Here is a 25,536-nt window from a genome sequence, read left to right as displayed (position 1 = left end):
GCCTCAGGCCAAGGCACAGCTTTGCACAAGAAATAAAAGATGCTTTAGAAATGTAAAGCAGTGCTGTGTCTGTACAGAGCCCTGGCTCCTCTCACTGCTCATGTCTCTCAGTCAGGCTACTAACCTTCCTTTCCTATTCAGCAACACAGTCAGGAGCATTCATAGAGCAGATAATTATATTTTTTAATGGTAAAGCCAAGTTATTCCCATAGAGAGCGAAATAAAACCTCAACTTCAGAAAAGTAACAGGAAAATATCTTGCGTTTAAAATGTCTACATTTGGTTATACATATATGCAGTTTTCAAAACTTAACAGGCCTCACAGCAAACTCACGACAGTGTTATTCTAGCATCAGAAAAACCTTTAAAATGAAGGTGCAAAAAACTTTGTGAGTTTTCTTTTACAAAGCAGTTAACATCCACAACAAATGTTAATAAACTGTCTCTCAAAACTTGCTATGCCCTATAATTTCTACCTATATCCTTCATTTATCTATAATTGAACTACTTTGAAGATAACATTTTTATTCAGAACAACTGAATAAGATCCCTGCGGGATCTTAATGATCTGAGAGTAAAAGCCGCCTTTCTGACTAAATTTTTACAACCTCTGAACAAATTACTTTCTCTTGGAAAACACTATGTATTTTTCTGGTTTCTATCTTGTGCTTAAAGAACAAAGTTGTGATGAGCAGTTCAAGCTTTTATCTCTCATAAGCACAGTATTAAGTACCTTAAACTAATTTTAAAATGCAATTGCATTAACTTTACAAAGCTAGGTGTTTATCACCATCACCTGTATGCTACTACTACAGCAGACTTTTGATACAAACCTATCACTAAAGCCGATCTTAAAATCCAAATCAACAAATAAGTATCTACTCATTGTGAACTTCAGCAATAAATTTTACTCCAATTAGCTGTTAAAAAAAAACCCAAGACAGGAGATAAAAACCCTTGAAAAGCATTAAGGAGGTTAGATGCATTATATCAAACTGTCTTCACTCACTATTGCCAATAAAGTACCACTGAAAATTCCAATTATTGTGATAACCAAGTACTAACTACAAAAGGAATGATTCATTTCCTCGCTTTTAAACTTACATTTGTTATCAGGACATATATGCACAAATTTACCTGTCAAGAGGTTTCCTTGTGTGCTAACACTTTAGAGGCTGTCTCTATAGTGATTCAGTCTTGACAACACATTACAATTCACATGCATACTATAAGTAAGAGAAGGGGGGGAAGGTAATATCTTTGTTATTTTTGGAGCATGGCCAACTATCACGTTGAGCTAAGACTTTTACTTTGATGTGGTTAACTTACACACGTGCACATACTCACCCCCAATTCAGGATTCAGGCAGGTGGATTTATTTCCCACTACTTCTTTTTATATCCAAGATGGGAAAGCAATACTTTTCAGAAACGAAGAAAAGCTAGTATTTCTCCTGCTGCCTTATTATCCTGCCTCCATCTTATTCCCAAATTACTTTAAGAATTATTAAACAGAGAATATTCACAGAAAAAGCTTAACTTTACTTATAACCTCAAAATCCTGCTATCTTGAGATCATTAGTAAATCTACCCTAAATGTTAAAAGTTTTCATTTCCTCTGTGAAACTTACTACTCCTACTGGCATGTTTTACCCAAACCCTGCACCTCTCCAAACTGAAATCCATATTTCCAGCTAGCTGACCAGAAGCCCAAGAACAATTACATTAGTAAACAGTTGTCCAAAAACATCAGTCCTTTTACACAGGTGCCTATATTTTCATACTACATGTTCAATCAGTAACTCTTAATTACTGAAACTCCAGTCTACTCCCTCTATAAAACCAAACAACATTTTACAGACTTTGAAAAAAAAATGCAGGATATTGACATATAAACACATAAATTATAAAGAAATTTTGGGTTGTTATGCAACATACACAGACAAGTAATTACCCTCCATCAGATTGTTCAGACTCTATCTGAGCTCCTCACCCAACAGCTTCAAGTGGAATATGAGAGTTCAGAAACAGAGTATTTTTAAAAGCAGTCCAAAACTTCATCATCACCATTTTGATCAGCAAGTAACTCACTCATGATGGATATATAATCTACCACAAACCTTCTTGAAACGTTTTTTAAAACATAAGCATGTTAGAGTCTGAATTCTTCACATTAGAATCTTCACAAATAGTTAAGACTGTTTGCTGTGCTCCTCTGACGTATTTATGGAAGATGTTTGTGAAGTTTCACAAACAAGAGGGAAAAAGATATGTAAACAAACAAAACCAATTTTAAGATAAATCCTCAATCCCTCCACAACCATCAAACAAAAACAAAAACTGATGAAATGAGTAAAATGAAGGTAGTTGTAAAAGCAGGACATCACATGCCTCCCATAGGTAAAGGCGGGCCATTCTACTCTCACCTTTATCACGGTCATAGAGTAAATCTTCTGTTGAGCAAGGACTCCCATCCTGAGATTCAGGAGGGCAAAAGGGAGAGACACATGGTGAATGACTGCTGCAGCTGCTGCTGCGCTCCTGGACAGACGGAGTCTGAGTGTCAATGCTTCGTGTACTACTACTACGATAGTGAGCAGGTAATGGGGCCCTTCGACCATCAGGGATGTCCAAAGGCTGCAAAGAGAAACAAGCAATTCAGGTTACAGAGAAAAGATCAACCTCCTAAGCAATGTCAGCCTATAGCGCTCATAACTGAAGTAATGAGGCAAGGCCTCAAGAACAGCAAACAAGCCTTTTTTGAAAGAAAAAGTTTTACACAAACAAATAGATCTCTCATTATATACTTAGTAATACAATTTTCAATAACGGTCACTGTTATTATGAAAGAAAAACAAGTACCGTGACAGAGATCACAGTTAAAGTAGAAAATGTCAAACACAATGACATACTATTGCCATAACAACCAACTGAATTACTATTATAAATAAAAGCATCCAAGTTTTGCTTGTAAATCATAATTCTCTAGCACACCTCTACGTTCCATCCTTCACTTCCATAGGTGATCTCTGACAAAATGGCAACTAAGCAGATGGCGCACGGGCTTACACAAGGTTCACGAGCTTTATCTTGAACCAAAGCTAGTAAGCACTGCCTGCTCATATCAGCCGAGCTAGCGCTGGCCAGAGCGATCTTGCCTCCCATTCTACAATACACTGCGTAGACATGTTCACAGTAGTAGACTGGCACGCTCTACTTACTTGTCCTTCCCAGTGGAAAATTAGTTTTATCATAAAGACAGTGCTGCTTTAAATGTAAGAAATCAAACAGGAATTATAGGTTTGCTTAAAAGTGAAGGGGAAAAAATGCCTGCAAGATTTAAATATAATTTTTATCCTCACATCAGTGAGGATTGTATTCAAGCCTTAGAGAACAGCTTAAACGTTCTAGCTACAAAAAAAATTAATGCCTTTTTCCTTCTCACTTCCAGTGAACATTTTTATTTTATTGCTTTTCTCCTCCTCATATATTACAAAACTGTAACAGCTTGTTCCAGACCCTAAAATTCAACCCAACAGTCTTCATGAGGACATGAAACCTAGTGGCCGAGTATCACATTCTCCCCTTTTCAGCAATAGTCTATCCAGAAAACCACCACATAGTAGACAAAGAGGGAGACGTAGCAGAGTGTGAAGATCCTTTTCTTCTTATGAGCCCTCCAGTTAATACTATTTCACATTTCAATTAAGAGCAAAGAAACACTATAAAGGGAACGTTACAGTTGCTACATCAAATGCCAAAAAAGTTTGGACACAGCTGCGTGGTCTGTTCCAACAGCTCAGTTCACATTGCATATGCGTTACAACATGACTACGCGTTGCTATTCCCATCACCCCAAACAGGCCATGACTCATTCAATGCACAAGACAGACCTGACGCACTGTATCACTTGTTACACCGACAGAAGAGAGGCAGAAAACAAGACTCAAGCTGTAGAAAGAAAACAGTCTCATAATTAACGTAACCAAGAAAATAACTGCCATGCAGAACAGTGTTTTTATTTCCGTCTCTGCCACAAAAATTCTATGAGATGCCAGGAACCAACCTCTCTCTTTTCTGGATGCCCAGCCTACATAGAATTGATTTGCAAAAGTCTTCAACATTCACAGATGGAGAAGGAGACTATGGGAGCTACACTTCAAACTCCTAAAATGGCATACAGTATCCTGAGTTACCTGAAGAATCACATTATAGAAACCTGATGGATTTGTGTTTCTCCATCCATGAAGTGTAGGTAATATCGTCTTTCTTCTCACACAGGTGTGATAAAAAGAGAACTAAATTTCAGACACTCTCTTATTACATAGAAGCAAAAACCCAGGAACAAATTCAGATTTCTAACTTCAAAGCAAGGTTTAATAGTGAGCATTAGGACACAGATCTAATGAGAAGAAAACAAAAACACTGAACAGCTGCTCATTAAGTGCATATATTACGCTCTACGTTAACAGGTAAAGCAAGGATTCCAGGGAGGGGAAAAAAACAGTAAGTGAACACATAATTAAAGACTTCAGGATAACACAGATGTTCTTCCACACCTGGAGGAACAATGCAGTCTTATGTAGTCAGGAAGTATATCCCAAATCACAGATTTCAACCTCCACTGAATTAAAATTTGAGGTACAAAAAGTTATCCATATTTTTAGACATGCCACTAAATATACACACAAGTAGAAAAAGCTAAATATTTATCACTCTTCCCAAGTGAAATAACTTTTAAGGCATAGAAAATGCCAGCAAATATTTCAGATCACTGTGCTTCTGTATTTATCTTTCCCTTAATATTGAATCCAAGTTTTGACAAATGCAAAAAACTTCATGAAAATATCAACTAAAAGTACTCTGCTTTTTTAGAACTTTATGTATTAAACATGATCAACATAAAAAATACTTTAGAAGCTACTTTCCGTGAGTCATGCCTAAACTATTCTAAAAACTGAAGTCCTTGCAACCTTTGAACATAAGAAAAAGGGTAACTAATTTGGTACAGCTGCTATTAGTTTTCATAACACTCAATGCATGGAAAACGACTAGAAATGACTGCATTCTACATACTGGTGGTTTGTTTGTGTGGGTTTTTTTGCAAGAGTGTCCAGTCACGTACTAACCTTATGCCAAATGCATTCTGACAGGACACCTGCCAATCCCTGTAGGAGACCGTGTTCTTGGACATAGTTACATACTACCCTCATCTCCCTGCAAAGGTATGGAAGTGCTCAATTTGACAACAGCATGCATTTCTCAATACGCTGTTAAAATTCACTTTGTTTTCAGTATCGCTCTTTTCGCTGGAAAAAAACAAGAACGCCCTGTTTAGTAGCAACAGAAATGCTACTAAGATATACCAATGGGAGCCTTAAAAATAATCTGTTCTTCCTAAGCTTTACGTCTGTCTGGGAGGCAAATTCTTGAGAGCAAAGCATTCGATGATTTCATTTAAAAACAGTTCTCTAGACTAGAAGACAAAGGCAGATGTAGTAAAGTGCTTCTTCCATCTAGCATCAATGAAGTCACCAATGCATTAGATAAGGTGCAAGTGCAAAAAAAACCATAATGTATCCTGGGAAGGAGCACTTGGGGAAAAAAAAAAAAAAAAAGGCTTTTCAGATGAAGGATATGAAGATGTAAGTCATGATCCTCTGCATCTCTGCAAATTAGAAAAACAGTCCTTTTATTACAGGATTAAGTTTTCTGATAGGTACATAAAACCTCCTTGCTATCTACTTCCAGATGCATTAGAAATCAAACAAGAAACTCATTAATCATTTTACTTAAGTGTGTGATAGTCCACCAAAATGACTTCATTTCTAATTACTTATGTATATTTGAAAGACAGTTCCCGTAATACTTTTTTTCCTAATAGGAGACCTATGAGCGTGTCCCTGCCCAGCTGCGGGGCACTTTCCATTATTTTTGCAGTGTAGTCTGTAAGAGGCAACCTCTTACCCGCCACTCCCTACAATAACTTCATCATCTTGGTGTACCAAAGTCTCCAACATTTGTGTTGTGGAGTCACAACGGGACAAAGCACAAAAGCCCGTCACAACTTCACAAAAAGCTGATTCCTTACAAGTTATGGTGGGAACAAAGGCACACTATCTTAATTTCCTGGAAAGTTAAGTCAACGAGTTATAAAAAAGGAAGAAAAATGTATCTAGGATCTTTGAATACACGCATTAGAAAATTAATTAAAGTTTATTAATAAATCTGAGGAGAAAGAGGCGATTAAGAAGTGACTCAACGAAGCCAACTTTATCTTGGTTTTATGAAAGAAAAAAAGAGAACACCTTCAGCTAGCTAAGCAAGATGAATGATCTGAAAAAATACACACATACACTGCTGAACTGAAAAGAATGAAATATTTGGAATGTTTTAACCACTTACAATGCAATACCTCTAAACTTTATGGTCAATTAGATTATTAAACAGTAATGACATAGTAACATTACTGTACCATCAACTACCTTTGTGAAACAAAAATAACAAGGCAAATGTCTACAATAATTATTTTTACTTTTATAAGTAATTGTACTTCTAGAAGTACAATTTCTATTATCATGAAAATATTATCAAAAAAAGCCAATGAAGAGCGTTTCAAAGAACTAACAGAACTAAGTCAGCGTGAGATAAGACAGAAGACATATTCCAAAACAATTTATACATTTTTTAAGAAGTAGGATTACAAAAATTCGAGTGTGCAAGAGGGGAAAAAAGAAAGTATGTAACATCATACCCTAAAAAAACCTAAAAAACAAGTCTAAAAAGTAAATTAAATTGATTTATGTATCTGAAGACTAAGCAATGAAGTGTGAAACTGGGAGGAAAGTTTCACTGGTTACCCATTTTAACTGGGACCTAAATTTAAAAAGTAATTCAAGTAACATCCATAAAATTATCCATAAAACTGCCTTAACCTTAAGCTTATTTTTGTCCTATATATGACCTAGTCTGATTTCAATATATGAACCAAGATACAGTTTGTTAAAAAAAATAAAAACCACAAGTTTATACTGAAGAGATGAGACACTAGTAGAAAAAAATTCAAGAACACTAGACTAAAATTTTAAAAGTCAACAGAACTAAAATGCATTTTATTTTGCTTGGGACAGCCCAAACGTGGTTATCAAAATGAAATGGATGAAATCAGAAAGCTACTAATGTAGTACCTAAATTTGGGAAAAAATAAAAATGAAAAATTGGGTAGTGAGCTGCACCTAAAATAAAGGTAATATGCCTTCTCAGTGTTTTTAGCTGGTTGTATGTTACTCCCTAAATGCTTCCTGGCAAGTACACATTCACAATAGGGCACAAAGTGTTTTATGCAGCTGGATAGATCGACTTATATGAAAATTAAGGTTTGAACATGAAGTAAACATGGAAACAGGTTAAGAGAAATGAGCTGAAAATCTAGATGGCACACCAATCTTACAAGCAAGTCTACAGAATAATTTATCCTTCACACATCACCCAAAGCAACCAAATACTTTTGATTGCTATTTTAAAACACTTTCTAAAAATACATAAAGTTACAGCTAGAAAGAATGGCAGAAAATCGAAAGAAAAACAAATTGTTTCACTAGCAGTGAAACTAATGAAGTTTGGTTTCCTACAGTTTATCTTTTGTTCAGTAATTCCTAACCTTTAACCCAGCTGCCCCAACTCCCCCAGGCTAAAAAGCAAGACTGTTGTATTAGGAGAAAGTTCACCAGCAGTAAGACTGAGTAAATGACTCTTATTATGATCTTCCATAAGTAAGATATGAGATCTAGTAAGCTCAAAGACAGTGCTAGGAGTCCCACTATAGGTCTCAAGAGACCAGACTTTACAGAAATTAACAGTTCCACAGCTGCCCGTAAAGATGGACTTGACTTCAAGGGCAATGTCTAACTTAAGACTCTCTTTTGTGTCTGAAGACTCTCTCCCCAGCTGGATGTTTGGAGGAAGGGTTCACTACTGCCTTGGTTGCACAAACTGCTGAGCACCTCTGGCCCCAATCCAACAATGCACTTAAGTATGTGCTTAACTGTTTTGCTGGATCAGAGCCAGTACATTCAGTAACTTACGCAGACTGAGTTCTGCATCCCAAGTAATAAGCTGTTAAAGCCCAAGGACAACATTTATGAAGATGATTTGTCTGATAAATAAATGAAATGTCCTCTAACCATAGGAGATTAAAACGCTAGCCATAGCAAGATCACTGGTGGCACTATAATACATGCCTTTTTATATTCTCTTTGGAGATGATGCAACAAGGTTTCTGTTTCAGTTTGCGTGTTTGTTTTTTTCTTTTTCCCCTGTTACAACACACCCCCTACTTCTAAAGGGATGAGACAGCCTTAGGAAAGCAAACTTATCAGAAAACATCTACTACTACAGTATTTCATTCTTAAGACTGCTTTGTCCACACAACTAAGTCTCTGGAGAAGCCAAGATTATTCCAAAGCTTTTTAAGTTTACTAACGAAATGAAGAACTACAAATACCAGGTTTTGGAATCTTAAACCTCTGATTAAAGTTTTATTAGCCTGACTTGTACACTGAATTGCTATTACATGACCATTCACAAGAACAGAACCTATGTCTTAGAGAAGATTAGAAAAAACAGCAGAGTAGTTTATCCCACAGCAGAAAAATTTCATTGGGTATTTAGGAAACGGTGGCTGTAAACCAAGTATTTCACATTTTAAGCGTCATCTAAGCAGTCCAGTGCTCCTCAATGACAATTCCAATACTTCAGTTCCCCCACATAAACAAAGCTGCCCCGTTCAGCATTTCCCATACGGAGATCTCCCATGACAGATCACAGTGGTTTCATGGAGCTAAAATGAGTCACATTTGGTCTACGGAAGAAAAGCATTAAAACCAAAAAGCAGAACACGGCACGGGAAACTTAAGTCTTGCCTAAGAAAAAGAATGCAAAATGGAGCAAATAAATTAATCTCCTCTAACCTCTAATTACTTACTACTGTAGCCTGAAGTATCTAAACTTTCAAGTTCTCAACAGAAAGGGCATTCTAAACAAAGTATGTTTAGCCAGAAGCCCTTTGAAAAAAACAAACAAAACCCCAAAAAACAACCACTACCCTAAAACACTTAAATAAAATTTTCAAACAAACAGATCTTTGAAGAAAACCATTTGTAATTTCAGCCACATGGAGGGTTTGTCACAGGGTTTCCCATGTGTTTATAGATTACGAAGAAAAAACAACCATAAACACATTAATATAAGCTTACCTTGGATACTTCTTCTTTTCCACTGTTTTCCTTAATGAATACTTTTTCCAGTTCGGGGCTTATTCCTTCTACGTTACACGGCACACGTGAAACAGTTGATTTTGGCACTGAAATGTTTGACAGTGGCATAGGGACTGATCTGGAAATAGAAGCCTAGAAAGTAGAGAGCAACATGATTTGAAGTTGGAAAATGGAATAAAGACAAAAGTTGGAAACCAGTACTAGAAAAACTAAAAAGTAAGAAGCTGTGTATTAATTTTGTCATCTAGAAGACCATCTTTACTTGTCAAATTTAAATAAAAAGAAATGCTTGCATAAATCAAAAGCCACTAGAATCACCTCTACTTAACTCAAAGAAGTGTTCTATAATAGAATAGAACTATTCTATAGTAGCATAAAAACATTCTACTACTTCACTTATCAGTAAGTAGGCAGGTACATGTACGTTCCAGATGTATAGGTTATGGAATACGTAGTAGGGGGGTGGGGAGCACGCAGGGTGCTGATGCTGATGGTTTAACTGGGATCCAAAAGGCATTTCCCAACATTCCTAAAGCTTAACCACTCAACTGAAATATTCACTTAATGCACTTTTATTGTCTTTGGTTTGCTTTATTGACTGAAAAATAAAGCGTTCATTCTGAACTTTTAGTTTCATTAGCTTATAGCTTTTCAGAACTTTATGTCAAAGGTCTTAAAAGAAATCATTTGGAGTTTAAGAATCAAGTATGTAAATAAATACAAGTATTGTTTTGAGAAAAATCTGTTGGAGTGGAGCTCTGTTACCAACAGGAACCATCCACAAGAGTGCACATGCGTCTTGTGCAGTCAACCTCCAAAGCTTTACCTTGGCAGCGTCTACACAGCATAGATGCACCTACGCTGACAGCCATGAACAGAGTTCACTTCCCAGCATACGTTCTCCTCTTGTTAACAGAATCACAGGATGCTTAAGACAAAATTTAAACTTGTTTTTTTTGAGTTCTTGCCAAATGAACTTTGCACAATGTGCAGCCCCAAGGGGGCTTGTCACTTGCGTGGAGGCATTCTCTGACTCTGACAAAACACGCTGCCTGCAGGATGGCTTCCCACAATGATGCCAGAACTGAAAACTCCACCGGCCTCATCAGAGAACACCTCCTTGAGAAATTAAAATGTTGCATGAGCCATGACAAAGTGAGCTCCAGGTACTAAATAAGGGACTTTCAAAGCATATGTCTTAGGTGGATTACAGCCTGTGTCAAAGACTTTTTACTGTGTCTATAACGAGTGGCACAGATATCTGCAACAGCTTACTTTGAGACGGAAAGCAAAACCCTTTTCTATAACAAAATGTAGTGGGATCCTTTGTTAGAGAAGCATAAAAGTTTCAGGAAGAATGTGTTGTCATCACAAGATTAGTTTTTAACCATGAGTTTTTATCCAAGCAGAAGAAGGAACACAAAGGCTCAGCCATCACGGCTCAACCTCTTCTTTCTAAAACACTAGCTGTTTAAAAAGGCAGTCAGGAAATACAACAACAGAAGCAACATTTCGGGAGTTCAAATAGTGGCCTATTAGTAACATGGGGTCCAAGTTAAGCATCCACTGTAGGTGAAATTTAATCAGGACTGAAATGTCTGCACTGTCAAATGAGACAAGATTAACTGCTTTCTACAAGTGGCTTAAGGTTCACAAAGTCATTCGCTGAACCTTGCCTGTGCTTTGGAACTCCTAATTGGGTTTCAATTGCGCTGTCAGTTTGTAATGGCTCGAACAGACACTGCATGGGGCATCCTCCACTGCACCCAGCTGAGAATGGTTTGTGGTCAGGTAATTTGGCCAGGTAATTGTCCAAAGCTATTCTTCATGTGTGTTAGCATCTTTATAATAGGACAAATATAGATATACTCAGAGCACAGGCAAATTTTTATAACTTTGTGAAACATGAAAATGACTTGAAAACAAAAATTGCCTTAGCCAGACTAGTGTTAAAATGATGAGCTGTAAAATTTGCCTAAACTCACACATCACTTTGAAATAAAAGGTAAGCAGTAAGATAACAGAAAACAGAAGATGTCAGACTAGGAGCCTGAGCTTAACCTCTCAGATATCAAATGGATATCAAATCCATAGACTGGTGGATGGAGATAAGTACTGTCATCACAATGCCCATTGATATAGAACGTAAGAACAGTCATCAACATAATACAGACATATGATTTTGCATCCTAAAGATTATGTCTGATTGAGGTTTTACAATAACTCGTAGTGTCTGGAACAAGCACAGGCTGGTGAGGACAGCAATTTTTCCATTTAATGTAATGGAAACGCTCAAAATATATGGTAACAATTGTCCTGTAACATAGCGACTGCAACCACAAACTCTCATGCTATAAGACAGAATCCTGTATTGACAATGATTCTGGACTAGCATACCAATCAACAGGTATGTCCTAGACAAAACCATGAAGAAAAAGTCTTTTATCCTGTAGTGTGAGAGGTCCTCTAGTCACCAGGGATGGGGTACTGTGGCAAGCATCATCTTGATTTGAGTTTAAATTCAAGGTGAATTATCATTTTCTTTTTAGAAAGTAAACACCACAATACTGTTTCCCTTGATGTCATGTGGAAATTGCCTCTCTGGCCAGGAACTGACCAATAAGCAAAGTATCAGAAAGATTCCTAAAATGGAAGAAGGAAATGAGATTTTTCTGGAATCTCTGGTGATACAATGTTGCTGTCTTTTACTGATGAATACACAGTAAGGTGAATTACACATCTATTTGTAACAAGCCAGTTAGTGTTCTGCTTGCTGCTCAAAGACTGATCAATTGTTGGGCTGACAATCCAGACTCCTTATCCTTGGTCCTTTCTTTTTCTTTATTTTCTACTTTTATTTTTTTTAACCAGCTCAGATGAAACTGGGCTGTGAAACTGACAAGTAAATACCTTCCAGAGAAGCAGAGACTTTTGAAAGCGCACCATACAAATTAGTCTTGGAAGCAAGTATGTATTCCTGGAAACGCAGTCTTATCTGGCCATGCTCAGAATTTCTCCAGCATCTTAATGTGTTTTAGTTGCTATCCTGATGCAAGCCTTCTTTGTTTTATTATATGATGACTATCAGACAAATTGCAGTGAAGACGCAACAGTATCAGGTTGTTAAGCATTTCAGTATACCACATAAGAAAACAAACAGAAGAAAGATGGGAAGAAACAGCAGGCTATTCGCCAAACCCTGATAAGGTAGGAGGCTGTTAATACGAGTAACTATCTACTTACCTGAGTCTGACTGATTGCTATATGGTTGCCATGGAGAGGTGACTGACGTTCTTTCTCTTTACTGTGACGACTACTCTGCTTACTGCGCTGAAGCTGCTGCCTCAGTTTGGCAATCTGCTGGAAAGAAGTTCAGGTGAAGCGATAATGAGTTATCAAAAGGCAAACTGCTCAAATCTTCCCATATAAACCGAATCACATACATCCGAAGTCCTTTTTCAAGGATTTTACAAGCATACGGGACTGCCTTCCCTTGAAGCATGAGCATTAAGGTTTCTTTCTGCTTATTAGCTTCTTTCTCCAAAGTATCTGCCCTATTTGCCAACCTGAATATGACAGCAGGTTCAGTTTAATTACTAAACTTTCTCACTTACAAACAAGCAGCTGTAATAACTGATGCAAACAAAAGTAGTCATAATGACAGTTTGTAGCCATTTCTGGCCTATAACTGGTTTAAACTGGAGACTATGAAGCCTACAGTTTAATTGGTTTGATCTTAAACCGAACCAAAGTTTTCCAATGATAATTCATCATAAAAGCAAAGACCCTTCACAAACAACTGGCAATCAATATGCATTGCTCATCTTGGAGAACTTATTTAATACATCTAATAGCATTTCCCTGCAGGCTAAATTATCACAGATTCCTTCAGGCAGACAGAATTATCTTTTCTGCTGTCTGCTGCAAAGATGTCTAATCAAAAGTTACATATTTTAAAGGTCAAACGCAACTAAAGCCATTATCCATTTGACTTGCTCCTTAACAGAAACCAAAGAATTTCATTTGGGGATTCCTCCACTTATTTACTCCTCCCGGATAATTTCTACATGAGAGAGAGTATTTATCTCTACAAGCATTGTCTCAGAAGTTTAGACTATGTGCAAATTCACACAACAGGTACAGACACTTCATTAAGACTGGGTAATTTTTTCCTTTGGGTTCAAGTCCCACTGTTGCTCATGCTCAGTACACTGGCATATAAGGCAAAGCATGCATGGCCCCATTTAATTTTTAACTCAGCTAGAGATACAATTTTTAAAAACCTGAAGGGCAAGTAAGGAGAATCGAATGCACATGGAATTCACATTTCAAAGAACTTCATCAGATGGAAAGCAACCTCTCTTTCTGAGTGACAGCTTACAAGTACACACACTCTGTGGTTAACTCCAAGTAGTTAAATATATCACTTGTGCTCTTGCAAAGCAACCCTGTGGTACAGAATCACTTCACATCACTCTTCACAGTGTCAGAGACAACGGTGCTTGGTGAAGAGGTTTGGATGGAGTTTTGCTCCAGGCTGTGGACTTTTCTTTGTGACGTTTCTGGTATCACTCACAAAAGAAGGATCAACCTTTAAGGCTTCGTATCAAGTCTTACCACAGCTCGTTACCCATATTCAGAGAACTGCTACTCAGAAATGGATGAATACTTTGATCTTTCAACAACAAGACAAACAGTTCAGATTTCTGAAACGGTCTGTGTGCAGAATACATCAAGGAAGACACCGCCCTAATACGACTGAGTTTCTAACACAGACGAGCTAGATTTAGAGAACTGTGAGACTAATCTCTTCATGAAAGGTGCAACTCAGGCACCATGTTGGGAGAAACTCTAAAAGAGTCTGAAGAGATACTTCATCTCTGGAGAAAAAAAAAAAAAAAAAAAAAAAAAAAAAAAAGAAATTGTCCAGAACTTCCCCATCCTCCCTTTGGGAGTAGTGGCAAGCAGGTAAGCAGTCTGGTAAGTATAAACACATTTACAAAGATTTATGTCTTACACCAGCATGTTGGAGAATGGGGAGAACAGGGAAATAACCTTCACCTTTCCCTTTAAAAACACAAAAACAGAAGATAAAAACAACGCCCAGATCAGAAGATAGCTGTGGACTGAGATGGCTGACTACAAGAATAATCAGAAAGCAGGGAGCGTGATGTACTCTCATGTGACTATATGGGAGGGGAACACAATGCCTATATCTGTGCACATTTCAAAAAAATTAAGAGTTTTCAGCCTTTCCTCTTCCACTGACTGTTCCGTACAATATTGTTGATGTATCTTGACATACTTCTCTTGACATACTTTAAGATTATTTATTAAAAAAAAAAAAAGCCAACAAGAAAACCCAAGAAAACACAAAGATCAGTACATCATAAGAGTAATAAACCTATATCAGGTTATTCAGGACACAAACTTGCAGTTCAGCCTTGATGTTTTACTGTCATACAGCCGACTGTAAGATGCCCATCAAAGATTATTAAACGAATAAGAAGTTAGGAAACAACTCTATAAATATATTTTTTGCTTGCTGAATGTTTTTACAGCTAGAAGTGTACTTGAAATAAATATGAATCTTGTCTATAACACTTGTAATATGCATGCAGTAATATAACTAATGGCACAAACCTGAGAAATAAGCAAATTAGGTTGGTTCTTTACAACACTGGAATAATCTGAGTATCCTGATCATTTTTCATTTGAAGAGACCTAGATGCAGACTATAATACACAGGAACATGTCACATCTCACCATTCCTGTCCAAATGCTCATTAATAATAACCAGCTAATAGGCTGTATTTCTACAAATCAGGCTACACAACACAGTAACTTCCTATTGCTGAATGAGCCAAACTCCTTATTAATGAGAGTGAGCTCTAACTCTTTCATGAACCACTTGTTAACAAACAAGTTAAACAGTAGGTCAAAGAGTAAAACAGGCATTAGAAATTCACCCTAAACCTTTGAATACAATCTTTCGATTGGTATATGAAAGCACATAAAAAATGTAAGCTCTCATATTCAATTCTCTTTTATTCCAAAGTCCTTTTCAAGTACTCTGTTAGAGCAAAAGGGACATTCCAGTGGGGGGTTGCTGGTGTCAGTGTAACAGATACAGCATAAAGAGGTGCTTAAGGGAAGTGAAAAATCAGCTGTCTGAAATATGTCTTTAAAAACCTATACAAAGGGAAAACTATTTATTTTAAGTCCAGAGGTTTTCCAGTTCTGGGTAAAATCCAGTTCAGGGTAAGCTGTAACTAAAACTGTCCCTATTCAACTTCAACAGAATTTCAAACTAACTATTCAGGTTAAAAGGGGAAAAAATACCAGTGGTTCAAACCACTACTTGGTTTGTGTCCAGTACAAAGACTCTGATAGCAATCTTTATCTCCCAGTCAAGATGTGTATCTATTAACATTATAGCAGTCTGGCATTAACTTACAACAAGTTATATTCAAGACTTCATAAAAAAAAAAGCAGTAGCTCCCTTCAGAATAAAATAAAATAAAAAAAAGTAAATCTTGCTAGGAGGTGACAAAAAAGGTACACTCTATCATTACAAAGTTCATATTGAGAGCTGAGGAGTTGTAAATTTTAATAGGCCCACTACAAGAAAGCAAGCAAGCATTGCCCATTTCACTGCTAGACAGATTCAATTCTGACACCCACCTCTTTCAATTCAAGGGCAAAATAATTTTTAACTACCAAAGTGAATTATTTTTTTTTATGTGCTAATAGAGAATTCATTTGCCTGTTTTGGATCTTAAGTTTATACACTGATTTTTAGGTATTTTAAATGTAAATCTTTTTAGAAGAGCTCCCAGTTGTTTTAAATAAATGCATTTTATTGTAATAGTTCTTATACTAACCAAGTAAAAAAAACCCAATTTCTTAAACTTAAAAGCACATTCCGTCTTCTTTTATCAAAACCAATTAAAACAATGCATAGAAGTATTTGGCTAGTTTACAGTATCAACATAATGAAAAATACATGCTAGAGATCATTCCATTAATTGTTGGAACAAGAAAACATGAATCCAGACTGCTAAGACAAGCCTAGGAAACTGTAAACAGCGACCTACTAGTTTACTGTCAAAAGCTATGGGAAGCAATTCAAACTGCTGAGCAGAACTACTGTTACCTGTGTTACTCATAACAAATGCAGTTGCCCAGGAGAGGTGATACTTTTATTTCCATTACTTAAGCTCTTGCTTTCAGCTGCCTATAGCTTTGTCAAATCTTCTCTGAAGTCTACCATGCAACATTCAGCTCTCCTACCCCCTTCCCATCAGGGATTTCAGTATAAGTATTAGAGTTGTTTTAAGAATTAGATTAAAATTAAAGGAGGATGCAAATCATTTTACCATTTTATGTGCTAAAATGCATTATTGTAGCTTTTTACCTGCGAAGCTCTGTTGCCCAATGCTTTGGAAGAAAACGCCAAACATTTGTCTGGGGGTCCTTTATACTGGGCATGTTCCCTCCATTCCCTTGGAAAAATCTTTACATTTGGCAAAGCTTTAGCAAAAATTTCAGTTTGCACACATTCAAGAAAGGTGTTTGTAACTGGCCACTACATTTGCTAGTAATTCTGTCTCTAGTGGGCTTTACAGTTTGAATAGAACTGCCCCAGAGAGTTTCTCCTTCCAGAAACTGCAGGTTACTGTGGCACAAAGAACTTGAGTGCACAGATACTGTTGGTATTCAACAAACTCTTAACACCCACCACACAGGCATTAAGTAGCCTGGCAGAGAAGCTGGAACCAGGACTTACAAGTGAGGGAAAGGAAAAAGAAAGGGATAAAACAGGAGCCAAACAACGGAGAGACAGAACAGACAGGGAACTAGAAGGTAACTGAGTAACAGCTCAAGTAAGGGAAGACAGATGAGAACTGGCTGGATAACGCATGGAGAATGACACTGGGACCACGAACCTGGAAAAGGCAAGAAATCTGGTTTGAGAAGCTGGAGCAAGGAAAACAAAGGAAGGGAAAGAACTTTGAGCTGGAAAAGCCCAAGGCAGGTTTTATGGTGAACAACCATTGCAAAATTGGATAGAAACAATTCCCTTCCCCACACTCCATTTTTTCCATTACTGTGGTCTATCGTAAAGGAACCATGAAACCCACTGGCCACATGTTTCTTATCTTTCTCTTGTGGTCAGTCCATAAAGAGGATGGCATCCTAGCACAATGGACCACTGTTATCAAATGGCAGAGACTTGCTTACATGCTGAAGGCTTCGCTATCGCTGACGCTCACAGCCCTGTGGTGAAGAAAAGCTGCTTGTTGCAGAACTTGATAGGGAATTGCCAGAAGATGAAGGATGGTCTCTCAGTAAAAGCAAGCGTTATCCTGGAAATACAGATGCTATTCCTGCCCTGCTATAGTTCCTTTGTGCTTGTAGGTAATGTTTAAGCCAAAACTTTTCAGACACAAAACTCCTTTTGCACTGATTTCTGGGCACTTATCTGTGATTCTGAGTGCTTCACAGCTGCTGATGAAGTCACCCAGGCAGCTGAAGGCCCGTGTACTAATAAATCAGCTATGATGAGTTTCATAACAGGTACTCAATGAGATGGGAACAGACAACCCTCTTTGGATTGACCTCGCTTTGGCCCAGGTCCTCATCCTTAAAAATGAGGCTATTGCCACCACTGGAACACAAGATTATTCCATATTTGTCAAAACTGATTTTAAAATTCTAGTACTTAAACTTACATCACTCCTTTTGACAACTATTTTTGCTATCAATGGCTGTTCGGAAGAGGACTATACATTGCCAGTAACATCATCTCCTCAGACAACGTATACATTTCTTCTAATTTTTGAATGTCCTATTAAACAGGGAGTCAGGATAGAGGATGCAAAAGGCCCAGATTATCAGGGAAAAGTCCAACCCTATAAGAATATGCTGCAAGATTAATTTCGTAAAAAGAAAGGTGCTGCTCTTGAAAAGAGGCTGCACCCTTCCTGACAGGGCCACACGCTGAGTGCAGGTCAGCTATTAAGTACTGGACAGAAGACGGAGACTCTCTTTTGGGAGAGATGAGGGGCCATGGGTACAAGTCACTCCTGGGGAGATTCTGATTGGACACAAGAGGAAATTTTTTCACAATGAGATCAATCAGCCACTGGAATAATCTCCCCAAAGAAGCAGTGGATTCCCCATCATTGGACACTTTCAAGATTCAGGTGGACAGGGTGCTGGGCCATCTTGTCTAGATCGTGCTTTTGCCAAGAAAGGTGGGACCAGACGATCCTTGAGGTCCTTTCCAACCTGGTATTTTATGATTCTACGAACTCTGGACAGAATGGAGTTTACTGGGACAAATGCTGAAATATTGTAATTTCAGCTGAGCTGGAGACAATTTTACTGTATCTAATTTCTCATGATGCAAATTCACTTAGCTTTTGGTGGGTTCTTTCTAGTTGCAACTGTAGTCTTCAGCAAAATACATATGATTAAGGAGCATTTCAAGCAATCTTATCATTACTGTATCAACACTTACTCTCCTTTTTCATTTGAGAAAGTGATGTCCTCTCTACCTCCACTCTTAAACTTGAATGAAATTTCTAAGCAAGAATACACTAACATACCAACTTTCACTTTGCCTCTTGCAGGAGAGCAGCGTTAAAGGACAGAAAGCTAACTAAGGTAACTCTGAACAGAAAAATTCATAAACAACAACAAGCTGGTTCCTCAGCACTCATTCTGACCAATTCTTCAGAGCCAACACTGTGGAGTAGGAAGGGAGGAAATCCTACAACCATAAAATAACAACCACTCTTGAAGTAACTCCTACATTGGAGGTAAAACCTGTTTCAAAAGCAACAGAAGCGGGAAAAGGGTGCAGTTTCCTGGACTCCAGATAGCGATTAAAAAAAGTCTTGGACATACCAAAACTTGAAAGGCTCCACTGTGCAAAACTTCTCACCTCTTTTAGTTGATCAGCACTTCCCCATGATGCTGAGCGCTGATGGGATCTCTTTTCTGCTCCTTCTTCAGCCCAACAGCTAGGTGTCTAGAGGGATAAAAACAGAAAATACACTCCTGAATTCTCCAGGTAAGAAAAACTTTTGGCACAAATTATTGCTTTACTCCTTCTGCAGTGTCAGAGTTCTGGCATTATACATGAAGAACAAATGTCAGAATCCAATATGCAGCAGGTAATACTCTCAAATACATAAAAACAAAACAAAAAAAATAAAGAAAACTAAGGCTTTGTAAACTTGCATTTACAAAAGGATGAGGACAATGCACATTACTGAAGAAGGAATCAGAGACCTGACAATCACAAAAAAAACCCCTTACCTGGCTACTCCCATCTTCGCTTTGCCATCCAATTCTAGTTTTCACTCAGCGGACAGTTTAGAAAACCACAAGATTTAAAAAAATATAACAGCAAATTCAGAGAACAAAAGCCAGGATTCACGTCTCCCACCTGTCTTCCTTAATCACTGGGCCATATAATCAAGTCCTTCTTGCTAACTCTGATTTGATATACCTTTTATTATTTTTGGCACCGGCCTACATGAGCAGAACAGTGAAAAGCAGGCCTTTTCCAGTCTTCTCTGCAAGCCCAGAAGTTGGGGACTGTCCTTGGATGTAGGAGTTATAAAGTTAAACACCAAAGATTGAGAACCGTCTGGAAGCCAGACCTCCCAATTCCTGTGCTTCATCACCATAAGACTATTATGAAAATCGAGGGTATCCACCAGCATTTCTGAACAACCGAGTCACCAGCAGTCAGAGGAGCGATGGGGACATCTAAAATCCGGGAGAGTTTGGGGTATGAACCATATAAAAGTCAGAGCTATAGGCAGACACATACATTTGTGAAAAGAAAAAAAAAAAAAGTGTTTTTTTTTTTTTCAACAATTCCTACTAGTATTCACTGAATCCTTCACACTAAGGCTGCAAGAAATAAAACAATAGCACTGAAAACAATAAGAATTTGCAGCGAGGTTTTTCATGGAGGGGACCGGTGCTGATACTTCTCCAAGGGAGACAGGAGCCCAGCCCTGCAGGACAGGTAGGATCTGGGATCCACCTCCCTGAGGGACTTCCTTCTCGTGAACAGGAACCCTGTTCCTCCACAGCGTTCCTTACTCTTGCTTCCTCTCTCAGGTCTAGAAACTCCTGTAGAGCCCACACACGTAGCAGGCACTGTTCTCCTCAGCATGGAGGCCAGGCATGGCCTTGCAGAACACCACAAAACCAACGTCTGCAGCTCCTCGCCCTCCCTGCCCTGCAAAGAGAGGTGGACGCACCTGCGGGGCCGGGCCACTCCAGCCGAGCAGCCAGGCCAGGCCTGCTACCATTAAGCCCTGAACCGCAGTTTCAGACCACAGGCTATACCTTTATAGCTACAGTATTATATGGCCTACATGCCGGGCACCTAACCCCCAAATGCTAATATTTAATTGCGCCAAGTCACTTTGTGTGCACAGGCCTACGTCTCCCGCTTCTGTTTTCTGCCAGCCTCGCACTTTCCATGTTTTTGGTGGGTTTTTGTCTCCGTTATTTTTACGCCACCAGGAATACTTCCACCAAAGGCCCAGCAAGCTGTGTGGGCGATGAGAAAGCAAAATGGAAAAAATCAGTAACAAGGTTTTTGCTGCATGTTCCCAGGAAAGAAAAAACAAGTCTTTATAAAAGTTAGGGTTCTGTGTATTTATTATACGACATTCTGTGTGTGGGTCTGGGGAAGAAGCCAGAAGATAATATGGTTATGGAAAAAAAAAGTTATCAAGAGTAAAGATTTAAACCAGCTATTTAAAACTATGAGGGGAACATGGGAGTCCCTCAGCCAGGCAACCCACGACTCTCGTTGCCCAAAACAGAGCCTCTGTCACAGGCTACCCCTGTGTGCGTTCCTTCGCTCTGCATTGCAGTGGAGCCAAGTTCCAAATAACTACCTGTTCTTTTAGACTGGGTACTTACCACCTCCCTAAAATTTGTGTGAAAGACACTGTATTGGTTTTAAGTACTGAAGTGGCTTACAGATTTCCAAAGAATTAGAGAAAATGGTGGGGGGGAATTTGCTCCTTTTTCAAAATCATGGGCTTTCACACTATATTACAATTTACTTTCCAATTGACATTACTCTTTTCTTAAAGATTTTACTATATCCCAAGTGTAGCTGGAACCATAGCCTCATACAAAACCAGAAAACATCAGTGCAAAGGGAATTCTTTGAAAATTTATCTTCCAAAGAGCATATTCTGAATATAACACTACTCTAGTTTGGGGAACACCACCAGGATGAAGTAGAAAAAGGTATTTCAGGTGCTTAAAGATTTTCCTGTAGTGCAGGAGGGTGTACCAGGGATCACTACAAGCTCATAGCCTTTCAACTACAGCTTAATAAACAAAATCAAAAAGACATCAGGTTAAAAAACAAAAAACCTCACCCATTATGTAGAAAACAAGAGCTTGCCTGAACTTTTTAATAAGCACAGATATTGATCTAGATAGCAAGAACAAAAACAAACCAATAGCAACACCCTGAAGAACTTCATCATCAACACTGTTAACTATTAGCAGAGAGGTGGGAATCCTTATATTGCAGTTGACTTAATCAGAAATCAAAAATAACAAATATAAAACATCCATTCACTTAATACTAAATTATGTACTTTCTCAAATATGCTTTGACACTCTTTTCCACACAAATACTATCTCCCTTGAGACAAGATTTATACAGTTGCTTTCAATCTATGGTTAATTGAGTCAAGTCACCACCTCTCAAAATATACATACACACATCAGTGTACAGGGGGCAGACTATTTGTGTCCCTCAATTTTATTTGCACTATTAAATTACAAATACTATATGATGCTTCTAGCACAGTACTGAAGTCAGGCAATCTTATATTTATGTGTTATTTATATTCATATGGAAAAAAGAAAAAAGGTTAAAAAAATAACACAACATAAGCAGTTACTAGAACATTACAGGAAGCCAATCTTCTTTAAACCCTAGAAATTGCTGTTTATAATATATTGTAACCCACGTTATACAAAGAAGAGTTTTGGGTTTGTAACACAAAATTCAAGCAAATTCAAGCAAAAGCCTTTTTTTAAAAAAAAAACAAAACAAAACAAAAAACACCAAACAACCCCACACTTGTTATATTCAAACAAAAATTCTGCTTTTGTAAGTTTAGCTCATGTATGAGCAAGTCATATCTCATTTGAATGTTGTAAATTACATCACAAGTAAGATGGGGGTGTACAGCACCCTTGATATGCCACATTTCATGAAAATTGTTTTCCCATCTTTATTTACAACTTCTACAAAACAGGCGTATTCGTGGAAGCCTTCATTTGAAGCTGCAAGTGTACTGCAATGTGTTAAACATATTAAAAAAAATGACGACTGTAAAAAAGTAACTCAAAACTGTATTTGAAGAAAAATTTCTGAATCATAATAAATAAAACCAAAGTCGCTGCTCCTCAAGCCAGAAACACAGTAAGAAAGGTCATAGCCACTATCTGTAAAACTGGTAATATTTCAGAGCTGAAACAAATTTACGGCATCATTTAAGTATGAACTCAACTTCATGAAACTGAAGGATTATTCCTTCAAGTCTATATTCAGAAACTAAGATGTAAAACATTTCAGCAGGAGAACCTTGAAAACACTAAGTAACACATGCTGCAGCTTCAAGAGGAGGATCGCTGATATTTCGAAATGTCAAGGTTCCTGGTCCCAGTTTCAGCTGACACAATGCTTAAAGCATGTGCATGGGATAGGACATGCTGAGAACACCACATCTGGTTGCTCTCTTCAGTCTTAATGTAAATCACAATTACCATTGTTCTAACTCACCCAACCTTGTAGAGATTAGCATTTCTTCCAACGCGTTTGGTAATTCTGCCTTGCTTTTCCACCCATGTCAGGGAGATATACCTACATTCTTTCCACTTCATTTAAATCAGAATGACTGCGTGGAGTACCAACCTACCTAAACCTAAAATAAGACTGAATTACTCTAAATATCTCACAGTTTATTGCCAACACTCTGCTCTAATTACTATATCTAGCCTGCATTCCAGATTAACTACTTTGGGGGATGGGTGTAAAGATTAAGAACACAAATCTAGGTTTTACAGGGGAAGCACCAGTGGTTCTGAAGAACTTCCAAATTCAAAAGAAACACAACAGCAGCACTGTAAGATAAAGTCTAATGAGTCTTCAGATGTTTCTAAAGCATTCAAAGACCCTCTAGAAATGTTACAGAAAGAAATGGCCTAAAGAGTTAGAAGTTAATTTGACTATAGGTGCTGACTCCTCTTAAACATCAGACAGGTTAAGAAAAGTTAGAATAATAAATTCATAGTTGTATGACACATATCCCTTCCTCCTCGTCCCATTCCCCCAAAGTACATCATTATAATATCCCACAAATGCAATGATAGCTAATGCACCAATAAAAAAGCTTCATGCCATTGAGCCTCCTGGTTTATGATGTTAATTTTTAAGCAACAAAATTTCAACCCAGAAGAAAACAAAACATTACTCAGGTGACTAATGAGAAGTAACTACATTAAAGCCTTGATCCACACACAAGAACAAAAACATATTTTAGCCAAGCATTCCAGTTTAATAACTGCATTATTCTTTAGATTAGAGAAGTAAGAATTCCCAAAGGCATTTTGCAAACTTTCTTCATTTCTGTTTGTGTAATATGTAATTGCCATATACACTGAAGGTGGCATATCCAGGCATATTGGAATCCAGTTTCAGGAGTCAGTTGGGGGGTGGCAGTATAGGAAATCAATGACTCATATTCCACTTACTCATTTGTTCTTTTCTTTGTATTATTTAGATTGAGGAATATTACATAGATGGACTTTAACTGGCAATATCTTTGGTATGACATCAACATCGTATGTTTATCCCTAATTTCTCCTTTTTAATTTTATAAAACACTTTTGAATGATTTAGCTACTGCCAAATAATGATATTAATAAACTATAACGATTATGTTTCTGAAGATTCTGAGGTTAAGCATAACCATTTCAACATTGAACTACTACTCCCTACACTAGGAAGAGGGGAAATACGTATATGTCCAGCATGACGGACAAGTATACAAAATTGCTCCATCAGTGCAGAGATGGAAAAAATGGGGAAGGAAGCTATACTGAGTTTTAAATGGCCTTAATGAAAAGTTCAAATTTTAATGAAAAGGAGAGGGAAGTAGGACACTGTAGGAACTTGGGAAGGGGATAACAAAGTATATCTACACGTATAACAACTCCCTATAATGGCAAGTTTCTCTGCATTTTTGAAATACTTTAAACACTACTCAATAAAATGGCACACATCTAATTATACCAAACTCGCTGCTCCTTAAATATCAGCTAGTTGAGTGCACTTGCACATATACATACACGAGCATAAACACATGGAGAATTCTTAGAAATCTGGAATTCTGTAAATGTCACAATGCATAGTGTCATAGTATATTTTTGCAAAAGCAAACACAACAACCTCACTTCTCTGCAGTGTTTTCCGTCAAAACACTTGAGGTGGGTAAGAGAGACACAGAAATATGAACTACAGTTACTATTCTCCAAGATGCAACAGAAACTAAAACAAACAAAGAAAATTCTGTTTCTTCTACTTAAATAATAAGATATTATTGCATTCCTTTTTAAAAATCCTGGTTTAATTTTAGAGAAAGAAGAAACATTCATGAGGACCATACAGGTTCAAAGAACATGTGGGAAACAAGGACTTGGAACAAAACTCATTAAAAATTCATCTGATCACAGTAAATACCAGAATCTGACTTTTTTTTTTTTTAATACAAGAATTCTAAGAAACTTGGAACAGCCATAATCACTACCTTCACAAAACTGCACAAAATTTGGATTTTAAATTAATGTTTAATTAGGGACAAAAAGTACTCTTGAAAGAGAAGTAATTATTCCACCTACAATGTAAGTTATACTGACAGCATTGTTCATGAGTTCAGAAGTAAAACAAGAGATAATTTATTCTCCAATGAAACATGCTCATACAAAAAAAATGGTTTATTGATTTTCATCATCTTGTTTTTATTTATTTTGTTTGCTACCATCTCCCACTCTGCTAAACTACCAAGTGTTATTATTTTTAGCTACTGTAAACTATATGAACTCCCATGAGCTAAACGGTTACTCAGCCAACAAAAAAGAAGTAGTGGAAGTACTTGTGCTGGTACTCAGGAAAAGAGCAAGGTTTTAATTTA

The 25,536-nt window shown here is 37.5% G+C and overlaps 1 protein-coding gene across 4 annotated transcripts in view; it reads right to left on the bottom strand.

The window, feature by feature from the left end:
- Window positions 1–25,536, bottom strand: part of GLCCI1 (glucocorticoid induced 1) — a 54,882-nt gene that overhangs the window by 6,348 nt on the left and 22,998 nt on the right. For 2 of the 4 annotated variants that reach the window (XM_063324901.1, XM_063324903.1), the window contains exons 3-6: window positions 19,227–19,313; window positions 12,518–12,634; window positions 9,254–9,406; window positions 2,426–2,636 (exon numbers count right to left, since the gene is read on the bottom strand). In XM_063324901.1, the coding sequence (XP_063180971.1) occupies window positions 2,426–2,636; window positions 9,254–9,406; window positions 12,518–12,634; window positions 19,227–19,313 (568 nt within the window). The remainder of the gene's footprint in view (window positions 1–2,425; window positions 2,637–9,253; window positions 9,407–12,517; window positions 12,635–19,226; window positions 19,314–25,536) is intronic. The other 2 variants (XM_063324902.1, XM_063324904.1) reach the window with 1 other exon arrangement.

This window comes from Chroicocephalus ridibundus, chromosome 2, assembly GCF_963924245.1.
Source record: "Chroicocephalus ridibundus chromosome 2, bChrRid1.1, whole genome shotgun sequence".
Lineage (NCBI taxonomy): Eukaryota > Metazoa > Chordata > Aves > Charadriiformes > Laridae > Chroicocephalus > Chroicocephalus ridibundus.
This window is presented reverse-complemented; position numbering and strand designations above follow the sequence as displayed.